Source organism: Cryptomeria japonica, chromosome 1, assembly GCF_030272615.1.
Source record: "Cryptomeria japonica chromosome 1, Sugi_1.0, whole genome shotgun sequence".
In the NCBI taxonomy this organism is placed as follows: domain Eukaryota; kingdom Viridiplantae; phylum Streptophyta; class Pinopsida; order Cupressales; family Cupressaceae; genus Cryptomeria; species Cryptomeria japonica.
The window spans coordinates 135,162,794-135,184,028 of NC_081405.1; the positions used below are offsets into that span (position 1 = coordinate 135,162,794).

General features: G+C 31.1%; 1 protein-coding gene across 1 annotated transcript; it reads left to right on the plus strand.

Moving 5' to 3' along the window:
- Positions 1-19,154: 19,154 nt before the first annotated feature.
- Positions 19,155-20,961, plus strand: LOC131053096 (E3 ubiquitin-protein ligase PUB23). The gene has a single exon (XM_057987705.2). It carries the CDS (start codon positions 19,369-19,371, stop codon positions 20,590-20,592), a length of 1,224 nt encoding a protein of 407 aa, XP_057843688.2. The 5' UTR covers positions 19,155-19,368; the 3' UTR covers positions 20,593-20,961.
- Positions 20,962-21,235: the final 274 nt, after the last annotated feature.

A 21,235-nucleotide genomic window follows, 5' to 3' on the forward strand; every position in this document is an offset into this window, starting at 1 on the left:
AAATCCAAGATGACTATTTTTTTAAATTCCTTTCCAATTCTCCAAATACTCCTTAATATATCATATATCTCAGTGCTTCTTCTAATCCTACTATCTAAAATATCTTTTATTTCTTCTTTATGCTATTGCAATAATTGTTTCTCTTTACTTCTATGCCATATTCTCTTGAATCTCTTTCATGATACTGATATATATTTTTAATATTAAATATTGGTGATATTCCCAAACCATGTGGAAACTTGAGTCAATATAAATTTCATGAATCAAACTTCTTGACAATTTTACAAGAACCAACTTTCTTCATCTTCAACTTATGATGTGTCCTAATTTTAAACCTCTCTTTCTTGAGATACACCATTGCTTATTGTCCAAATATAAATTTTGTGTGCCTTCTCCTATCATCTAATTTTTGCTATATTTTCCATTAATAATTTTGAGTATATTCCTATTTTGCATTCACTCCTTGGACATATATTTTATAAATTATTCTACATCTACACTCCTTTTTACATTGTTGATACCTCCCAACTCAAAAAAAATAATCTTGGAACACTACCATATGCAACTAAAACTATTATTTTATTTGTACTTCTATTTACTAAATTATTATATATAAATTTAATTGGTGATGAAACCATATACCGATTTCCTATCTTTTCTTTGATAACCATCTTAAAAAATTACTTAAAATCATGTTCGCAACTTGTCTATGTTCAATAATTTTTGGGTAATATACTAAATTGAGTTTCAAATTTATCTTCATCTTTTTTTGATAATTTCTTCTAAAAATATCCAACAAACTTTGTGTCTATCCAAATAATACTCCTTGGAAAGCTATGCAATCTAACAACTTCCTTAAAAATTATTCATTCTGTGTTGCATTATTATTCTTCTTATTTGAAATTAAATACATCATCTTTCAAAATATTTCAACTATCAAAATATTGAATCATGCCTTATTTGTATCATAGGTAATCTCTATATAAAGTCTATACTTATAGATCCTTCCAAGGTTTCTTAAGAATTGACAATGGCTAATAAGAATTCTAACTTGGCAATGACTAATTTACATTCCAACATTCTAGGTAATTTCTCTTACTATTTAAAAAATTCTATAATTTTAATTAATTTTTTTAACATATCTATGATTCAAACATATTTCCATTCACCAACACCGTCATCTTATCTACTCCAAATCATCTTGCTAACCTATTGTAATGCTTTTCTTTGACACACCATTAATTATTCTACAACCATAAAATCCTTGTGCCTTCCCTTATCATATAAAATCTCTTTATATCTACCATTCATCTTTTTTGATTGACTTCCTACCTTTGCATTCACTCCCTTCATATGTTCTAGAAATTATTCTACTTTTGCACCCCTCTTTTCATTTTTGGTATCTTTGAATTATAGAAAAAATCTAGGAATAATACCATATGTAATTATAAATGTTGTTTTCCTTATATTATTATTTAATAAATTACTATATGTAAATTATTCCTATGATAAAACCACATGTATACCAATTTTCTATATTTTCTCCAACCAAACATCTTAAAATTTACCTACATGCATTTGATACTTGTGTCTATCCATCAATCTATGGGTGATATGCTATATTGAATTCCAATTTTTTTTATTTTACTTTTATATTATCTTCCAAAAATATCTAAAAAAACTTTATGCCTCTATTTGGAATAATAGTCCTTGGAAAAATATGGAATCTAACAACTTCCTTAAAAATAAAGCCACTCTATGTACCACATTATTGTTCTTTTTACACAAAATAAAATACACCATTTTTAAAAATAAATCAAATATAAAAAAATTGAATGATATCCTATTTGTCTCATAGATAATCCCAACATAAAATCCATATTTATTATTTTTCAAGATTCTTTAAGAACTGGTAAAGCTTGATACAAACCAACATACTAGATAGTTCTTTTTGCAACTAAACAAATTCTACAACTACAATTTGATCAAAATTTCTAAACTAAACTTTTTTTCACTCACCAAAAACATTATATTCTACTCCAAATTGTCTTTATAAACTATCATTATGCGTTTTTTAATACACCATGATTCATTTTCCAACCATAAATTGCTTGTGCTTTCTCTTTTGATCTAATTCTTTCGTATATCTACCATTCATATTTTTTGAGTGACTTCTTAATTTTTCACTCATTCCCTTCATATGTTTGATAAATTATTCTAGTTTTACACCCCTTTTCTCTTCATTGGTGATATTTCTTTAACTCTGATGTTGGAGATTTTATGAGCCCTGAAGTTGTACACACTTCAATGGGTCAACCAAGAAACTATCCAACCACACATGAGAATGTTGCAACTTGAGCAATGAAGGACAATGGAAATCAAGAAGCAATGCTTTAGATGCACTTTAAATGAATTGCTATGGATTGATATGTTACAATATGCAAATGAGCTTGCTTATATAGGCAAGTGAGGAGGGAGTAGTTTCAACTACCCTATGACAAAATTAAATGCATATAAAACTAACTCAACTCTATCTAGAATGACACCTAAGATAACTAACATGAACAATATTAAATGATTGTGTCATGTGACAACTAAGCTATCCTAAGTAAACTAAATTACAGTAGATGGAATAAATCTAATTTACTCCAACATCCAAAAAAATTCTTGGATTAATACCATATGCAATAGAATATGGATTTTTCCTTGTACTCCTATTTAATAAATTATTATATACAATTTTTTCTTATGATAAAACCATGTACTAATTTCCTATCTTGCCTCTAACCAAATATCTTTAGAAAATAACCTAAACCTATGCTCACCACTTGTGTCTATCCATAAATATATAGGTGATATGATAAATTTAATTTCAAAAATTTCTTTATCTTTTTTATAATATCTTCCAAATATATCCAAAACACTTCGTGTCTCTATTTTAAATAATGAATAATACTCCTTGGAAAATTGTTCAACCTTTAATAATGTCCTTGAAAATATTTTTTCTCTGTGTATTGCATCATTGTTCTATTTACATGAAACAAAATACACCATATTTGAAAATCTATCAATTACCACAAATATTGAATCATGTCCTCCTTGTGTCATAGGTAATCCCAACACAAAATATAGACATATTTTTCCAAGATTTCTTAGGAACTGATAATGGATGATAAAAACCAACATTCTTGATAGTTCATTTTGTAACTTAACAAATTCTATAATTTTAAACAAATTTTCTAACATCTTTATCTATCTATTACAAACTTGAAATGCTTTCATTCACCAAAACTATATTGTTTTATATACTTCGAAATATCTTGATAACCTATTGCTATGCTTTTCTTTGATCAAGTCCTCCCTCATTGAGCTTCTATAAATATAAAATAGACTACCCTTGAATAACATAGCATTTTGGATCAACTAATCAATTTAATTACTTCTATCTACTAGTTTTATATGTGCTTTCCATGCTTCCATAAAATTTGGGTTGGATTCATACAATATGTTTCATCCTTTCAAATCCAACAATGTCTACTCCATTTTAGCTCATAAAATCAAAGATCTTAGTCAATGCTTTAGCAAATTTATATTATTTCCACTTCTATGCTTCAAAACAAAAGTAAAACTTCACAAAATCTCAATTAATTGGGCACATTTATCTAATTCAACTTACCTTGGATATTCAAATTATATTATAATTATTTATGATTAGTGTAGAACACAAACTCCCTTGGAAGCATGTAGTGTGTCAACTTATTTAATGCTTGGATTATGGAGTAAAATTATTGATCATATATTAAGTATCTCCTTCTTAAATAATTCAAATTCTTACTAATATGTGTTATTGGACTTCCTTCTTGACTCAACATTGATCCCATTGCATTTAAACTTATGCCACACTATATTTGAAATATCTTGTTATAATATAGAAAAAAACCAACATTGACAATTCTATCACATTCTTCTTTTTAAAACAAATAAAAACTCCTATCTGCTTTGAAGGCTCATATAAACTTCTTCTCTTCCCTTACAGTCAATTAATAGTGCACCTAAACTACTAATATTTTTTATAAAAATGTGTTAAACCATGAAAATATATTACATCTCCAACATTCACTTACATAGGACACTCCAAAATTTCTTTCACTTTTTATCAATCCTTCTTCAAACCTTCAACTAAGATTGAAAATCCTAAGTATAAGAGTTTTATCTTTATGAAACTAGAGCTATTGACATTTATCAAAAAATTGTCTTTCCTCAATCTCTACAATACCTTTTTTTTTTAATATGTATTACCAAAGGGGATAGATACTTGCATTTCTATCAGAAAAATAAATTTACGTTGCTTGCGAGATGGTGTTGATACCACCCACTAGTTCATTAATACATTCTAACTATTGAGTAGATAAAAGATACCCAAATACACTTACACAACTATCAAAGGGGGACATCTAATAGTTCTCTAATCACTCCCTGAATATCTCAAGGGCTTTGGACATGATTTGTTTCTTTTTCACTACCTCAACATCAAAGATGCCAACAATAAACCCATGCTTTGGATCTTTGTTAACTTTGTTTATCACATGCATTACATCGAGATGAATGTCTTCTTTAACCAAAAATTTAGCAAACCTAGTAGCCCTGTGAATGAAGCTAGTAGCTTGTTCTACATTAGTTCAAAGAAAGCCTCCATTAATGCATTGTCATGTTTGTGACCACCCTGTTGGATTTCCTAACCTAGGATTGACTTGAAGCTATACAATAATAATTTGATATGCTGTAGCTATTTCAAATTTATCTTACCAAAAATTAGAATGTCATCTAAATAAAAAATCCCACACTTACCTAAAAATGTCTTCAATACTTATTTCATTAACCTTGTAAATTTACTTGGTGCATTCATATATCCAAAAGGGACAACCAACCATTGATACAATCCTTCATTTGTCTCAAATTTTGTCTTCCATTAATCTCCTTCTATGATTCTTATATGGTGATAATTACTATTCAAATTAATCTTGGCAAAATATTTCACTTCACTCAAATAGTCCATTATGTTGTCCACTCTTGGTAAAGATAATTTGTACTTGGTTATGATTTTTTTGATTTCTCTAGATTCTATACACATTCTTCACTCTCCATCCTTCTTGGGGTGCCAATACCACTAGTACCACACATGAGCTCAAACACTTTCTAATCAATCATTTCCTCAACATCTCCTATACCTACCTTTTTAATTGTACATTATTTTGGTATAATATTATGTGTTGCTTTATATGGAACACCTACCCCTAGTATTAGATCCATATGATGACTAACACATCTTATTATGTCAATCTATTAGACACGTTATTTGATATATTGTCCTTGTATTCTTTCATTCCTTTTATGCTTTATTTTGTGGTATATTCTCATCACATGTGATTTTTTTATTGTACTTATGGTACCAAAAACCCTTAAAATCAATACAAAACACACATTATCATGTTTCAATCCAACTAAGAAATATCTCCCACCCACTAAACGAATTCTAGTGCTACTACAAACTTGATCTTATTTTTAGTATAGTGGGATTAACTTGTGGATTTTATCATTTTTGTCAAACTATACATATTTTCTCTTCCATTATGAATAGTGCACTCGTGATATATTTAAATTTTCTCCCCAATAAAAAATGACACACATCCATTGGAATCATATCACAAATAAATTCATCATATACAAAGCTATATTAATTTTCCTAAACATTGTCCTTTCACCCATATCCTATGTTCCTTTAATATCCAAGAAATCTTATATGATCTAGGGTCTTGTAACCTCTTAAACTTAAGCTTATCAACCATTTCTTCATTCTCTAGATTATTAGACCTACCACTATCTATGAAAACTTTATAATATTAACCTGCTAATTTGTATAATATTTTGAGCAAATTCTTCCTTCGTGTTGGTTCTTCTTCTTCTTCATTTTTTTTTAATCAATTATCTTCTTATGACAAGTGATTCGCCCTTTTCTAGTTCACCCTATAAACTATAAGATCTCTCTATCTCCTTATCAACATATGAAACTCTTTCCTAAGTTCCTTATGGTCTTTTTTTAGAGTTTCCTTGAATTTGGTGACATTCAAATGCTCAATTTTCCTCCTCTCCACACCTAAAATAAGTTCCTCTAAAAGGTATTCCACATCCTTCATTATCTCACTTTTTCTCCCTAATATCCATCTATTCTATCATTTTGATATGAATACATGACATCCCTCTTTTTATGACAAGAACTTCATTACCATGCAAAATATCATTCTTAAAATCTTTCATATACAACATCCTATCACCACATTAATGTCTATCCCTCTACAATCTATCTTCTCTTCCTCTTTGTTGGGTTTTCCTATCTTTAAATTTTCTACTCAAATTCTTTTATGTGGTTAGGGCCAATTAATATCCCTCCTCTATTCTTTAGTTTTCAACATACTCAACTATTGCTAAATTGGTCCTTTCAAACTATTGATGTATCTTGCCACTTTCTCTACTCCAATGTTCATGATGTCTTGATTGGGTTATCATATTTTAGTAATTTCCTTAGTATAGTATTTATAGTTAAATATCATCTAAATTCTTATATTTTATGTTTCTTTCAACAAATCAAAAGGATAATTTGTAGGAATGAATTTGGTTTTTAACCTTTTTACCATCCTATCCCATTTTCTAATGTCAGGTTTATCTTTTCTATTCCTATCTAATTAAGCTTATTCCACTAGATGGAAACATGACCCTCCAACTTAGTATTAGTAAACTTGACCCTATCTATGGACCATCAATATCTTCATACTCAAGATATTATTTTAAATTAGTTATCCAATCTATCAATTCTTTAAAGTTCATACTCGTAGAATAGTTCGGGATATCTACTCCAATATTTTTACCAATTCTTAAATATTTCAACATTCTCTCTTTCTTGTCTTCTTTTTCACTTATGCTTTTCTTGTTAGGTTTAGTTTATTAGTCTTCATCACTTTCATAAACTCTATCACACTAGATTTTTATCTATAATATTCTTTAACATAATATATTTGAATGTTTACTATCTCAAACATTTCTTTCATCTTTCCAACAACATTAACAATACCTTGTCCTCTTTCTAAATACACCCGTGATTTGGTGTAAAATATCTTAGGGTTAGTGGTTTGTTCATAATCACCTTCTAAACTACATCATATTTGGTGCTAGATTTATAAACTTTTTGTAGATGACCTCAATTTTGACAATCTATTTACAATCAATCCACATCTTTGGAAATTTCTACTCAACACTCTCTTGTTACTAGATTCAAGCAGCATACTACCTTTCTAAACTGACCTTATCACATAACATAAAACTAATTGTAGTGTCCTTAATTTTACTCCCTTATAATTTTGTCCTCAGTTGGGCCCTCACCTTGGCGTTTCATCTCTTGAGGTTTGATTGGAGCCTTGATTTTGCTCACACCATGTATCAAACTCAATATTTTCAATATCTGCACTTCCTCCCCCAAAATTACAAGTCCCTAATTGGTCAGGACTAGAGCGCCCATGCCCCAGTCCTCATGGACCAGAGCACCCATGCCCCAATCCTCAGGGACCAGAGAACCCACACTCTGGTCCTCCTAATTAGGGCCCATTTTGGGGCCTCTCAATGGTAACTTCAAATGAGCGAGAAGTTAGATCTTGTGTCAGCCTATGTTGAAAAATTAATTTATTTTTCGACTAGCATGTATAAAAGGAGGTCTACCCCTCTCATTTTGACAATCCACGAATACATTCAACATTCGATCAAGAAATCCAGCATTCATAATTCAAGTGAGCAAGCAATCAGTCTTCTTTCAAGCATTGGAGTAAAGATGAAGTTAAGATTCAAGCATTGGAGATAAAATTCATGTTCTATGTTTTATGAAGACTACATGTGAAACTATAATTCCTCATTGAGACAAACAAAACTTCATAAAGAGGTATATCATTAGTGTTTAAAAAAAAATTAGTATTTCCCTCAAAAGGAAATCATTTCCATTACAACAATTCAGTTGCATTTAAATTCTATTTCATGGTTTAAAATTCCAAAATATGGGGTATGACCTAAGACAAACCCCTATTCCCAACCATTTCCCCTTCTCTACTATGCGCAAGAATAGGTACATAGCTGCAATTTTTAGGATCAAAATTATTCATACAAATGAAAAGACTCCCTTTTGGACGACGAAGAGTTTGGAGGACTAGAGCGATGGGCTTTCTGATCCTAACAATTTAGGTCGACCTTTTGGTAACAAATCTGAATACTCACATATTGCTCAAATCTAGGTTCGTAGCTTTGTTTAATGACTGTAGCTAATTGTTTATGCAAAATTGCTTCAATTTCAATAAATCTGCCCTAATTTCAGCAATAGGAATCAAATCAATTCAATTTAAAGGGAAAGAAGAGGGACATCTAAAACCCCTGGAATCTGATCACAATCTTGGTCTTTTAGGCTTAGTTCTATTAAATTTCATCTTTCACTAATGTGGAGGTACCTAAGTAAAAATTAGTGGTTTTACTACATCATTGGATGAAACCCTAATTTTTCACCTTCTACACTAACATCCAAAAACATATATTTTCTTTGGTACCATGATGTAGTCATGGATACAAAATCCAATGAAGTTATCCAACCATGTAGGGAAAAATAAACAGCACACATAACAAAATTCAAGTGAAACAATAAAATAGAAACAGGATCTTTATTCATTCATAATCACAATGTAATTATAATATATTATAATGGACTTCCAATATGTTAGGCATTTATTATTTGGTTATTTAAATTACATTTAATTTGAATGGTTTTACAATATCCCAGCCAAGCTCTCTATCTCCAACTCTAATTGAAATACCTTCATATGATTGTGAGTAATCTTTATATATTGGAATCTAACATTATGAGTAATCTTAATTGGCCACAAGGTGGTGTAAAAATTCATGCCTTTTGAATTGTATTCAATCAAACAAGTAGAAAGGACCTTTTGGGACAAATGTGGTGAAATGTAATGCGGTTCATATTGTAGTCTCCTTAGGTCTAGTGTTTCTAGAAATGTGTTCCTTTGTTGTTGCAAGCTCCAAAAGCTGTAGCAAGTCCCAAATAATGAAACTAGACATTATTCTATTGTGTCGATATTGAATCAAAAACTATAGTTCCTTTGTAATGATCTAAGTCCCCTCGAAAATTAATAGAACATTGTAGACTTAATGCAAAATGCATGTTCCCAACCATTGAGTCAAATATGTCAATGCAATGAAATACAATAAGATCTACAAGAAACTTGCAAACAAACAAACAAAAGAAAATATATTAGAGATGAACAATTATCTTACATTGATGATATTAACTCCTAATACATGGTAATAGATATGATATACATGACTAATGCTCAGATATCCAACAATTAGTTTGTTTTACTACATAGCCAACGAAAAAGTGAGAACAAATAGAGTCACTTTTCATATGCTGGATAAGAAGGGAATATGGTGATAATTACTATTCAAATTAATCTTGGCAAAATATTTCACTCCACTCAAATAGTCCATTATGTTATCCATACTTGGTAATGATAATTTGTACTTGGTTATGCTCTTTTTTATTTCTCTAGAGTCTATACACATCCTTCACTCTCCATCCTTCTTGGGGTGCTGGTACCACTAGTACCACACATGGGCTCAAACACTTTCTAATTAATCATTTCCTTAGCACGACCTATGCCTACCTTTTTAACTCTACATAATTCTGGTGTCATCTTATGTGTTGCTTTATATGAGAACCTACCTCTAGTATTAGATCCATATGATGACTGATGCATCTTATTGTGTCAATCCATTAGATATATATGTTATTTGATATGATGTCCTTGTATTCTTTTGAACACTCATTTTGTGCTTTATTTTGTGGTATATTCTCTTCACCTGTGATATTTTTTATTGTACTTATGACCTACAACAAACCATTTAAATCAATACAAAACAAATATTATCATTTTTCAATCCATCTAAAAAAATTCTCCCACCCACTAAACAAATTCTAGTGCTAATACAAACTTGATTTTATTTTTACTTTAGTGAGATTCACTTATGTATTTGACCATTTTTGTCAAACTATAAATATTTTCTCTTCCATTACGAATAGGGAACTCATGTTAAATTTTCATTTCCTCTCCAATAAAAAATGACACACATCCATTGGAATCACATCACAAATAAATTCATCATATACGAACCTATATTAAATTTTCCTAGACATTGTCCTTTCACCCATGCCCTATGTTCCTTTAGTATCCAAAACATTCTATATGATCTACGATGTTGTAACCTTTTCTAGTTTAGCTTATCAACCATTTATTCATTCTCTATATTATTAGACCCACCACTATCTATGAAAACTTTATAATGTTAACCTACTAATTTGTATCTAGTTTTGAGTAAATTCTTCCTTTATATTGGTTCATCTTCTTCATTTTTTATCAATGATCATCTTATGAGAAGCGATTCACCATTTTCTAGTTCACCCTATAAATTATAAGATCTCTCTATCTCCTTATCAACATATATGCAACTCTTTCCTAAGTTCCTTATGGTCTTTTTAAGGATTTCCTCGACTTTGGTGACATTCAAATTCTCATTATCTTTCCTCTCCACACCTAAAATAAGTTCCTATAAAAGGTATTCCATATCCTCCATTATCTCACTTTGGCTCCGCAATATCCATCTATTCTATCATTTTGATATGAATACATGTCATCCCTCTCTTTATGACAAGAACTTCATTACCATACAAACTATCATTAAATCTTCTACTCAAATTATTTTATGTGGTGAGGGCTATTTAATATTTTTTCTCTATTTTTTAGTTTTTTAACATACTCAACTCTTGCTAAATTGACCCTGTCAAACTATTGATGTATTTGCCACTTTCTCTACTCTAACATGATGTCTTGATTGGATAATCATCATGTAGTAATTTCCTCAGTATATTATTTATAGTTAAGTATTATTTTTCATCAAGTTCTATATTTCTTTCAACAATTCAAAAGGATAATTTTTAGGAATGAATTTGATTTTTAACTTTTTACCATCTTGTCCCATTTTCTAATGTGAGATTTATTTTCTATTCCTATCTAATTGAACTTCCTTCCACTAGATTGAAACATTTTTTTTTTGATCGGTAATGGGTCGAAGCCGATAAGATGTACATACCCTACCCCCTTTGAGATTTGAACTTATGACCTCTCTTTCAAGAGCACAAGTTGTCCACCACTAGGCCAACTCAGGTTGTACACTAGATTGAAACATTTCCCTTCAACTTAGTATTAATAAACTTGACCCTATCTAGGTCATTAATGTAATAACCCAATCTACTACCTAAGAATTTTGACCATTTTTTTATTTTTTTATCACTTTTGATTCAATCGCATACTCTGGGCATCTATCCAATTGGATTAGGCATTCATCCATCTGGGATGAGCATCTAATCATACGGGTTAGGCATATGTCCAATGGGGCAGGAGGTTCCATCTATCCAATACGGGATAGGCATCTACCCAAACAGGGTAGGCATCTATCCAACTTGGGATAGGAGGTGCTCTGGCTAGAGACTTAGACTCATCAGGACCATCAGGGCCCTAAGTCACTCACTAAGAACTACACTTCTCTAATAGGAGTGCACCGAGGTTGCCATCCTTAGGAGCAAATAAAATAACATAATGCAAGCTTGAATTCCGCCTCAGAATTTGGCCTAAAGCCTCAAGAAGTCAAGCGAATCCATACGGGATTCCTTCCGATTATGTATCAAATTACTTTTTCCTTCATTTCCCTTATCTTCTAATTAGGAGGTTGCACAATACAACTACTAACCAAAATCCTAAACCCCATCCCCAAACGCCTGAGTACTAGGGACAACTTTGTCCCTAGACTACCTACATACCCATTTCGGCACAGGATCAAGGCGTAAAGTATGTAGTTTTGTTTATAATCTATGGTTTAATGTAAATTGTTTTGTGGGTACGCAACCCTTTCTAGGGTCAATGTCCCAGACAGTTTCTCTGCGGTTCCTACCCACGATGGTAGATTTTAAGCAAAGTCTCAAGGTGGCTTATTGCTTGTGGCCTAAAACAACTAGGTCCTAATACCTATCATAAGCGTAACCCTTGACCCAATTGTCAATTGTCAACAACTCTTCGAGATTAAGCCAATTTTATAAAAGCATTTCACTCAATCAACCCTAAAGGGGTTTACTATGGTTTAACTAGCGGATGTAAAATCATTTAAAGATTATCTTATTAGATTATCGATCCAAGGGGGATTACCCGCCCCTTGGATTTTAACTTCCAAGTGTCCCTTATTACTCCTCGATGATTTATAGGGGCGATGCCACAGACGCCGTTGATGCAAATTTATTAGGCGTTAAGCAGTAGTTCATCACGATGACTTTACCCATAAGTGTAACCTAGAGGCACCGTAAATACCGAATGCTGCTAGTTTTTTTTGTTTCCATCACCTCTTGTTTAGTTTTTGTAAAAAAAAATGCTTGAGATCATTTTGCAAGAATTAAATAATTGGATTAATTAACTCATGAAACTAATTCTACAAATAGAGGAAAAAAAACATCTTTCACTACTAGGTGAACATTATTCAAGAGAGAATTACAACATAAGTAGCGCAACTAAGTAATGTATACATTTAATTGCAATAAAAGTAAAAATAGAAATGAGCATCTTGCATATGAACAACAACTAGTTGCATGGAAATAATATACGCGTATCATGTAAAAAGGAAGGAATTTGCCAAATGATCAAAGTGCATCTATAAATTAAATTTCATTCGTTAATCCCTAACTAATTTTCCCTTCTAAAATTGTCTCATTTATTATTAAGGAAGAAATGAGTCTCTCATCTACGCTTAATGAAATGGGTCTCTCATCTATGCTTAATGATGTCAAATTCATGAATTGAAGTTTAAAATTATCAATGGAAATCAATGTTCAAATTTAGTAATAGTTGAAAATGAAGTATTAATTATATCAAAATCTAAAAATTATTACATCAATACAACCAATCAAGATGATATTTTTGACCAATTAATACCTTATCATTTATAAGCAAATCTGACTTTGATTAACTTATGTATGTTTAACTAAGTTTAATATATTAATAATTTATTGTTGAATCTAATTATTTACCCATTTAATTTTATCGTAATCCTATATAATATTAACGATTGTTTATAAATGGGTTAATGGTAGAAAAGAAATATAGATAATAATTGCATGGTCACGAGAAGTATTGGGAGGTGAAATTAGAGAATTAAATCTTATTCTGGAAAGAATAGGAGTAGTATTTTTTTGGATTTGCAGTGATACTTTTTCAACAAGCAATTTCTTTTTTGGAAACAGAGAGTAGAAAGAGAAAGATTTTACATAAAGATTTAATATAAATCAAAAGGATTTCTTAAGAGTAACTTTTTTACAAAGAATTAAAAAAATTGTAGAGAGAGTAGATTTCCTGGAAAAGAAAGGGAAAGATTTTACATAAAAATTTAATATAAATCAAAAGGATTTCACAAGGAGTAATTTTTACAAATTTCATGGAGAGAAATTTACACGGGGCTTGATTTAATAAATTCCTAGAGAGATAGTTTTACAGTGAATAACAAATACAAATTTTTAACTTATATTCATAGTGTGAAGAATTTTTATTTTTTTTTGGAAAAGAATAAAAGAATAGAAAAGATAGGATTTTTTTTTTTCAAATCTAGATTTTTTTTCAAAAGCAAGATCCTCTTTTCCCTTTTTAAAAAAAAAAATCTTCAAAGAAAAATTAAATAATAAATAAGATTATCTTCTACATGCATTTGAAAGTAAAGAAAGATATTTTATCAAATAAATGTATAAATATTAAAAGAAATAAAAGCATTTCTTGATTCATTTATTTTTTCTAATTAACTAGATGGAGAATATCTAAGAGGGGAGTAAACCTTTTCTTGCAAATTAAATACCAAATTTATGTATATCAATTAAAAGATGCAAAGAGAGGAGAACCTGGTTAATCAAAGTTCGAAGTAGAATCTCCTCCAAAATCTCCCAGCTAGCCTCCCTTGATCCTTCCTTGCTACTTTTGAAAAAAAAGATCTTCGAAGCAACAACTTAACAATCCTACAATGAAAAATAAGACTACAAGAAAACCCTACTACTTTTAACAACTTGATAGTTTTCTTTCAAAATAACCAACTCCCTCTTTTTGAAAACTTTCACGCATTATATAGAGAAAATCCATCAATTCCACTATCTAGAGAATTAATTGAAAATGAGATTCTTTTTCCAATATTGGTTCCATGCAAAATTGATTAATAACTTAGTGGGGGAAATTATATGCAAGGAAATTAAAGAATGAAGATTCCTCTAGAAGCTTCTAATTTCTCCTACAACATGTGCCTATTTGAAAATAAGAAATTAAATAATGCCTATTTAAATTATATTCTCCAAGTGTGTATGTGGGTCCTTTATTTAACCTTTTTTAATAATTATTCAACCATATTCAATAGCTCAACCACAAAATGATATAATAGTAATAGTATCAAAAAATGATAAAGGAGGGTTATGACAATTAATATCTTCACACTCAAGATATTCTTTCAAATCAATTATCCAATCTATCAAATCTTTAGGGTTCATACTCATAGAATAGTAAGGGATATCTAATCCAATATTTTTACCAATTCTTAAAATATATTTCAACATTTTCCCTTTCTTGTCTTCCTCTACACTTATGCTTTGCTTGTTAGGTTTAGTTTCTTAGTCTTCATCACTTTCATAAATTATATCATTAGAGTTCCATCTTTAACATTCTTTAACATAATCTATTTGAATGTTTACAATCTCAAACATTTCTTTCATCTTTCCAACGACGTTAACAATATCTTGTCCTCTTTGTAAATGCACCCTCAATTTCGTGTAAAATACCTTAGGGTTAGAGATTTTTTCATAATCACCCTATGAACTACATCAAATTTGGTGCTCTATTTACAAACTTTTTGTAGATGACCTCAATTTTGATAATCTATTTACAATCAATTAAAATCTCTAGAATTTTCTACTCAACACTCTCTTGTCAGAAGATTGCAACATGCTACCTTTCTAAACCAATCTCATGTCATAACTCATAAAACTAACATCCCAAAACATATATTTTATTTGGTACCACTTGATATAGTCATGGATATAAGATCCAATGAAAAACCATCCAACCATGTAGGGAAAAATAAACAACACACATAATAAAATTCAAGTGAAACAATAAAATAGAAACATGATCTATTAAGTAAACAACTTCCGGATTTGATTGTGTGCAATTTTTTAATGGATTGTGGAAATCCGGTAGAATTGAATGATCTTTATTCATTCATAATCACAATGTAGTTATAATATATTATATTGGACATCCAACATGTTAGGACTTTATTATTGGATTATTTAAATTAAATATTTTGAATGATTTTGCAATATCACATCCAAGCTCTCTCTCTATCTCCAACTCTAATTGAAATACCTTCTTATGACTATGAGTGATGTTTATATATTAGCTTCTAACATTATGAGTGATCTTAATTGGCCACAAGGTGGTGTAAAACTCAATGCCTTTTGAAATGTAGTCAACCAAACATGTAGAAAGAACCTTTTGGGACAATTGCAATGAAATGTAATGCAATTCATATGGTAATCTCTCTAAGTCTAGTGTGTCTAGAAACATGTTCCTTTGTTGTTGCAGACTCCTAAAAGTTGTAGCAAGTCCCAAATAGTGAAACTAGACATTATTCTATTGTGTCGATAATGAATCAAAAACTGAGTTATGCCTTTGTAATGATCCAAATCCCCTCAAAAATGAATAGAGCATTATAGACTTAATGTAGGATGGATGTTCTCAACCATTGAGTCAAGTATGTCAATGCAATGAAATACAATAAGATCTCTAATAAACTTTCAAACAAAAGAAAATATATTTGAGATGAAAAATTCTCTTACATTGATCATATTAACTCCAAATACATAGATATAGATATGATATACATATATCCAATAATTAGTTTGTTTTCCTACGTGGGCAACGAAAAAGTTTGAACAAATAGAGCCACTTTTGCTGTGCTGGATAAGAAGAGCCCACATAAGCTTACTCCTCACAGTTATCCAAGGTGGGATTAAATCAAATGGTGTTTTATTTGCATGTCAAACCTGTAAACGTATATGCTTGATCATCCATCTGGACAAAAACTGGTTGTCATATGAACTTTGACTGTAATTAGGGTTGGTTGTTTAGCCACACTTACGACAATTTCGCTCATTTTTTTCTGGTATATAATGAATTAATGAATCATTTGTGGATTCTAGCGAGGATGTTAGCGTTCTTAACTTTTGCATGGCTGTTCAACGTTACTTTTTCTAATTTTTCTCTTTGACCACAGCCCAATTACTATCATCTGATTCCATCTCATAATCTCATTCATTGAACGAACGGTTCAAAGCTCATATTTCTTATAAAATATGAGCTGGAAATAATGGAGTGGCTGAGAAAAGATTGAGTTAGTCAAAAAGCGGTGCATAAAAGCTCGTGGGCGGATGAGAAATGGTCGGTTTTTCGTAGTCTTTGTCTAAAACGGCGCCCACCTTTTGTGCAGGGTCTGTGGCTGTGGATGGAAGATGATGTTTATGAATAACATTTAATACTTGCCACTGATTTTTTTTTTAATTTAGTCAAATTTGACCTCTAGTTTGAAGCATCTAGATTTCAAATGTCTACGCTCCATTTATTAGCTCTGGTTTTCAGGTAGGCATATTTTGTAGGCTGTCATTGATCTCTTTGTCAATCTATATTAGGGATTGATATTAGTTATAAATTATTACTTTTGATCTTATAGAACTATGGATTATTAGGTTTAGGACATTATTTTATGAAATAGTAAGTAAAAAAGATAAAGGGTTATTTTTTTATGATAGTATTATTGTTAATTATTGAATTTAGAGTTATATAATTGTTGATAGGTGTATTGATGCTAAGAAGAAGTATTCTATTATTTTAGATATGAGTTATATATTGTTTTAACCATTTAGATATATTAAGAAATATTTTTTTGACAAAAGTGGGTAGAAACAACCACAAACACCTTCAAATGCAATTAACCATCTAGAATAATAACCTCATTTTCTTGACTATACAATATTTCTAGTAGAAAGTTAAACATTGCATCAAACAATTATGCTTCATTGAAAAAAAGGAGCTACAAGAGCAAAATGTTGTGCACAAAGTCTACACCTTCACCTCTAATGACAACATCTTTTAAGTTATTCGTGGAAATAAGATTCCTTAGAGCCCTCACATCCTATGCAAAGGCCATAGCCCTCTTCTTCAATGTCTAGAAGAAGCTTGCAAACACCATACCCTTGAAATCAACACCACAAATATGAAGCTCATTCCATATGCATATTGAAATTATGTTCTAATATCTTCTCGAAATCAACCAAGTGTACTTTGGGCACACCAAACATTCCACCACTCTTTTTACTAATTCCTCACACTTCACCAGCAAAAGAGTATTTGTTAGGAAAAAAAGTCACTTTGGAACTCACATGGCTCCTCACATCAAGCTCCATATAGTTCCTACTTAAAATCATCTCCATTACTTCTTTAATCTAACCTATGTGAATGACAAAGATGTTCTTCATACAAGTATCCATTATTGCACCTTAAAAGCCAATTTTTTCTATGTATAGAGTAATAAATGTAACAACACTTTGTGCTAGAAGTAGGCATGTCAAGGCACACTACATATTACAAAATAAAGTGAGAGACATAACATGAAAGTGTAAATGATGCGACAATACATATAGCTACAAATATCATATAGCTACTAGAAGATTGTCGTTTGAAATTCCCACAAATTAAGCAATTAATATTTCATCCTCCCAACCTTCATTATGAAGAGAAGTGGTTGAACCATTGAAATGATCTTAAAATTCAAGGTTTTTAATGATTCCCCATGAAAATTTAATTCCCACATGTTTTAGACTCCTTCCCACCTTTCCAAACTATCTCCAATTATCATATCATCATTATAATTAATCCTTATGTTTACAAGAAAATATGTAACAATATTGGTTTCATTATGACAATGTTGAAAACAACTATCTTTGAATTTGTTAAGGAAACTTTAGGTTTGACTTAAAATATTACTAATCTTTCAACTTGAAAAAGAATGTTTTGATCGAGCATTTCTGATAATTTTAAAGTCTCCCTCTAGAAAAAATTGATTTACCCCACAAAGAGAACTTAATTGCAATCTCAAAATAACTTTTCAAACCATTGATTCAGTGCTAATTCCAAGAGAACTTTCTAGGAGTTGCCATGATAAAAGAGATTTTCAACTATACCTTATCACACAAACAATATACCTAATTTCCTAGGGTTACTACTAGAAGTATTGTCAGAATTTATTTTAAAGATTTAATTTAAAGAAGATTCTAGAACACCTTAATTATTTGAATAATAGAATATAACCTTCAAACTATTCTTTTATTTAAGAAAAATGTTCATGTATCTATATACATAACATTTCAAAAAAATTAAACAATTGAACTATTTGATATAATATCTTATTTAAAAATTTCCTCCTTCAAACTTTTTTCCCTTAAATAATATATTTTTATAAAACTTCAAATAAATTAACTAGGCCCTTAATAAAACAAAAACCCTTTAACATAACTCTTACCTAATATAAATGCATGGACTATGAAAATATTCTTCTTAAAATAAATTGATTCGATTTACACTTTGGTTTAAATATAACCTCTCATTTACAAATGATTATTTTAAGGAAAATAAAATCTTATTAATAAATTACAAAACCTAATTCCAATGACTATCAATATTGTAATCTTAATATCCACAGAAATGTAAGGTCCTACTGTCCAAACTAAATATTCATATTTTAATTTTGTTATACAAATATATAATTTTAAAACAGTTAACCGACTGTTTACCTTTAGACTTTTTCCTCCTGTTTGATATAGTAAACGATATAATAACAATTTTAGGTCAAACTTAACGGGCGATATATCAGAGAAGCTCAAAGCCCGTTGACATTGTACACAGATCGAATCAGATTCAGGGTATGTAATCATATAAGTTCACCATTATCGTTTGCTGGGCATTGAAGAAAATTGTTCATTATTTAAAGAGAAAGCATAAAAGCATTCAAAAACTATCCAGAAATAGAAAGAAAGAAGATAAATTTAAGTGCTGTGTGGAGGGAGAAACACAAAGAAAAATTATGGATCCAAATGTGGAAGTGCCATCTTATTTTAGATGCCCAATATCTATGGAGCTGATGAGAGATCCTGTAACAATTTCTACAGGAATGACATATGACAGGGAGAGTATTGAGCACTGGTTTTACACATGCAACAAGAAGACGTGCCCTGCAACCATGCAAGAAATCCAGAATTTCGACATGACACCCAATCATACACTGCGCCGCCTAATTCAGGGGTGGTGTGTGGCAAACAGCTCAAAAGGGGTGGATAGAATTCCAACTCCAAGGCCTCCTGTTGATTCTCTGCAAGTTTCAGATCTATTACAACAGGCAGCCAGATCAAATCCTTTTCAGGCCATTCAAGCGCTCAAGAAGCTTAACTTGCTTATTAGGGAGAGCCAGAGGAATAGAAGATGCATTGAGGCAGCTGGACCAGGACCCATTCTCATACCTCTTCTTGCTAAGTGGTGCCCAGAAGAGATTGAGAGTGAAAATTCTAAAATCTGTGAGGAAGCTTTGGGGATTCTCCATCTGATCCTTCTATCACAGGATTCTGCAAGGTTGGTATCTGAGCCCAGGGCCATGAGATCCCTAGGGTTGATTCTACAACGTGGAAATAGCCACGCAAGATTGCATGCGGCCATGCTATTGCAGAACGTTGCGGTGCAGAGGGTTGATTGGGAAGTGATTGTTAGGCAGAATATTAATGTTTTGCATGGGTTGGTGGAGATGTTGAGAGAAGAGTTTTCTCACCAGGTGACTTTGTCTGCATTGGATGCTTTGAAGGCCATGTGTAAGTTCTCTAGAAGGAATAAGCTTAGGGCTGTAGATGCTGGTCTAGTGTTTGTTTTGATCCAGCTTCTGCCTGAGGCTGAGGGGCCCAAAGCTGAGAAAATCCTGGATCTTTTAGATAAGGTGATTGATTGTGCTGAAGGAAGGGCTGCCATGGCAGATCATGCCATGGGTATTGCTGCTGTTTCAAAGAAAATGATGAGGGTTTCTGAATTTGGGAGGAGTAAAGCTGTTCGAATTCTCTGGTCGCTCTGTAGTTTTGCACCCATTGCTTCTATTCTGAGGGACATGATTCAGTTTGGAGGTGTGTCAAAGCTTTGCCTTGTGCTCCAGATGGAGGGAGGGGCTAAGAGCAAGCAGAAGGCCAAAGAGGTACTCAAATTGCATGCAAAGAGCTGGTTCAACTCTCCTTGCTTTCCTTTGCATTTAAGGAATTATGTTTCCATGTGATCACTCATGTTAGAACAATCTGGCTATGTTGAACACGGTTAGGAAACTGAAAGTTAGGGTTTCATCTGCCTTTTTTTTATAAAAACAATTGGTTTCTCAGAAAAAGGATCTAACTGTTTGTTTGACAATTTCTGTGATAAATCAGTATCACTATACCAATTATTTGACAACTCTGTGAGACATTTATTGTGATCAACTGGTCTCAGTGCTATGGTGCTAAATGTTGTATAGGAAGGAATTAGAGACAGTTGATTTTGAGTGAACTAGTGGGCTCTTGGCATACAATTTGATAAATTGTAAATACTTATTCAAATCAATGTTTATGAAGGATATTGATATTCTCTCAGCATTTTAAATTAAATTTGTTTATAGTGCATCTTCTTCTGAATCAACTATCTAGTTTATTTGGGTTTAGATGCTTGGAATTTCCTATAGAATAAGATTCATCTTAACACTAGAATTGATATTTTGATTATATTAATAGAAATTATAAATTTTGTTACAAGGATGGATCTCCTGCTAATGGAGAAGTAGATAAGGAATTGATAAGGCTTGAAGTACCATCCTGTCTACATAAAATTATAGTGTTATAAAATAAATCTCAACATAAAACCACAATGTATTAAAACGTGATTGTTTTTCT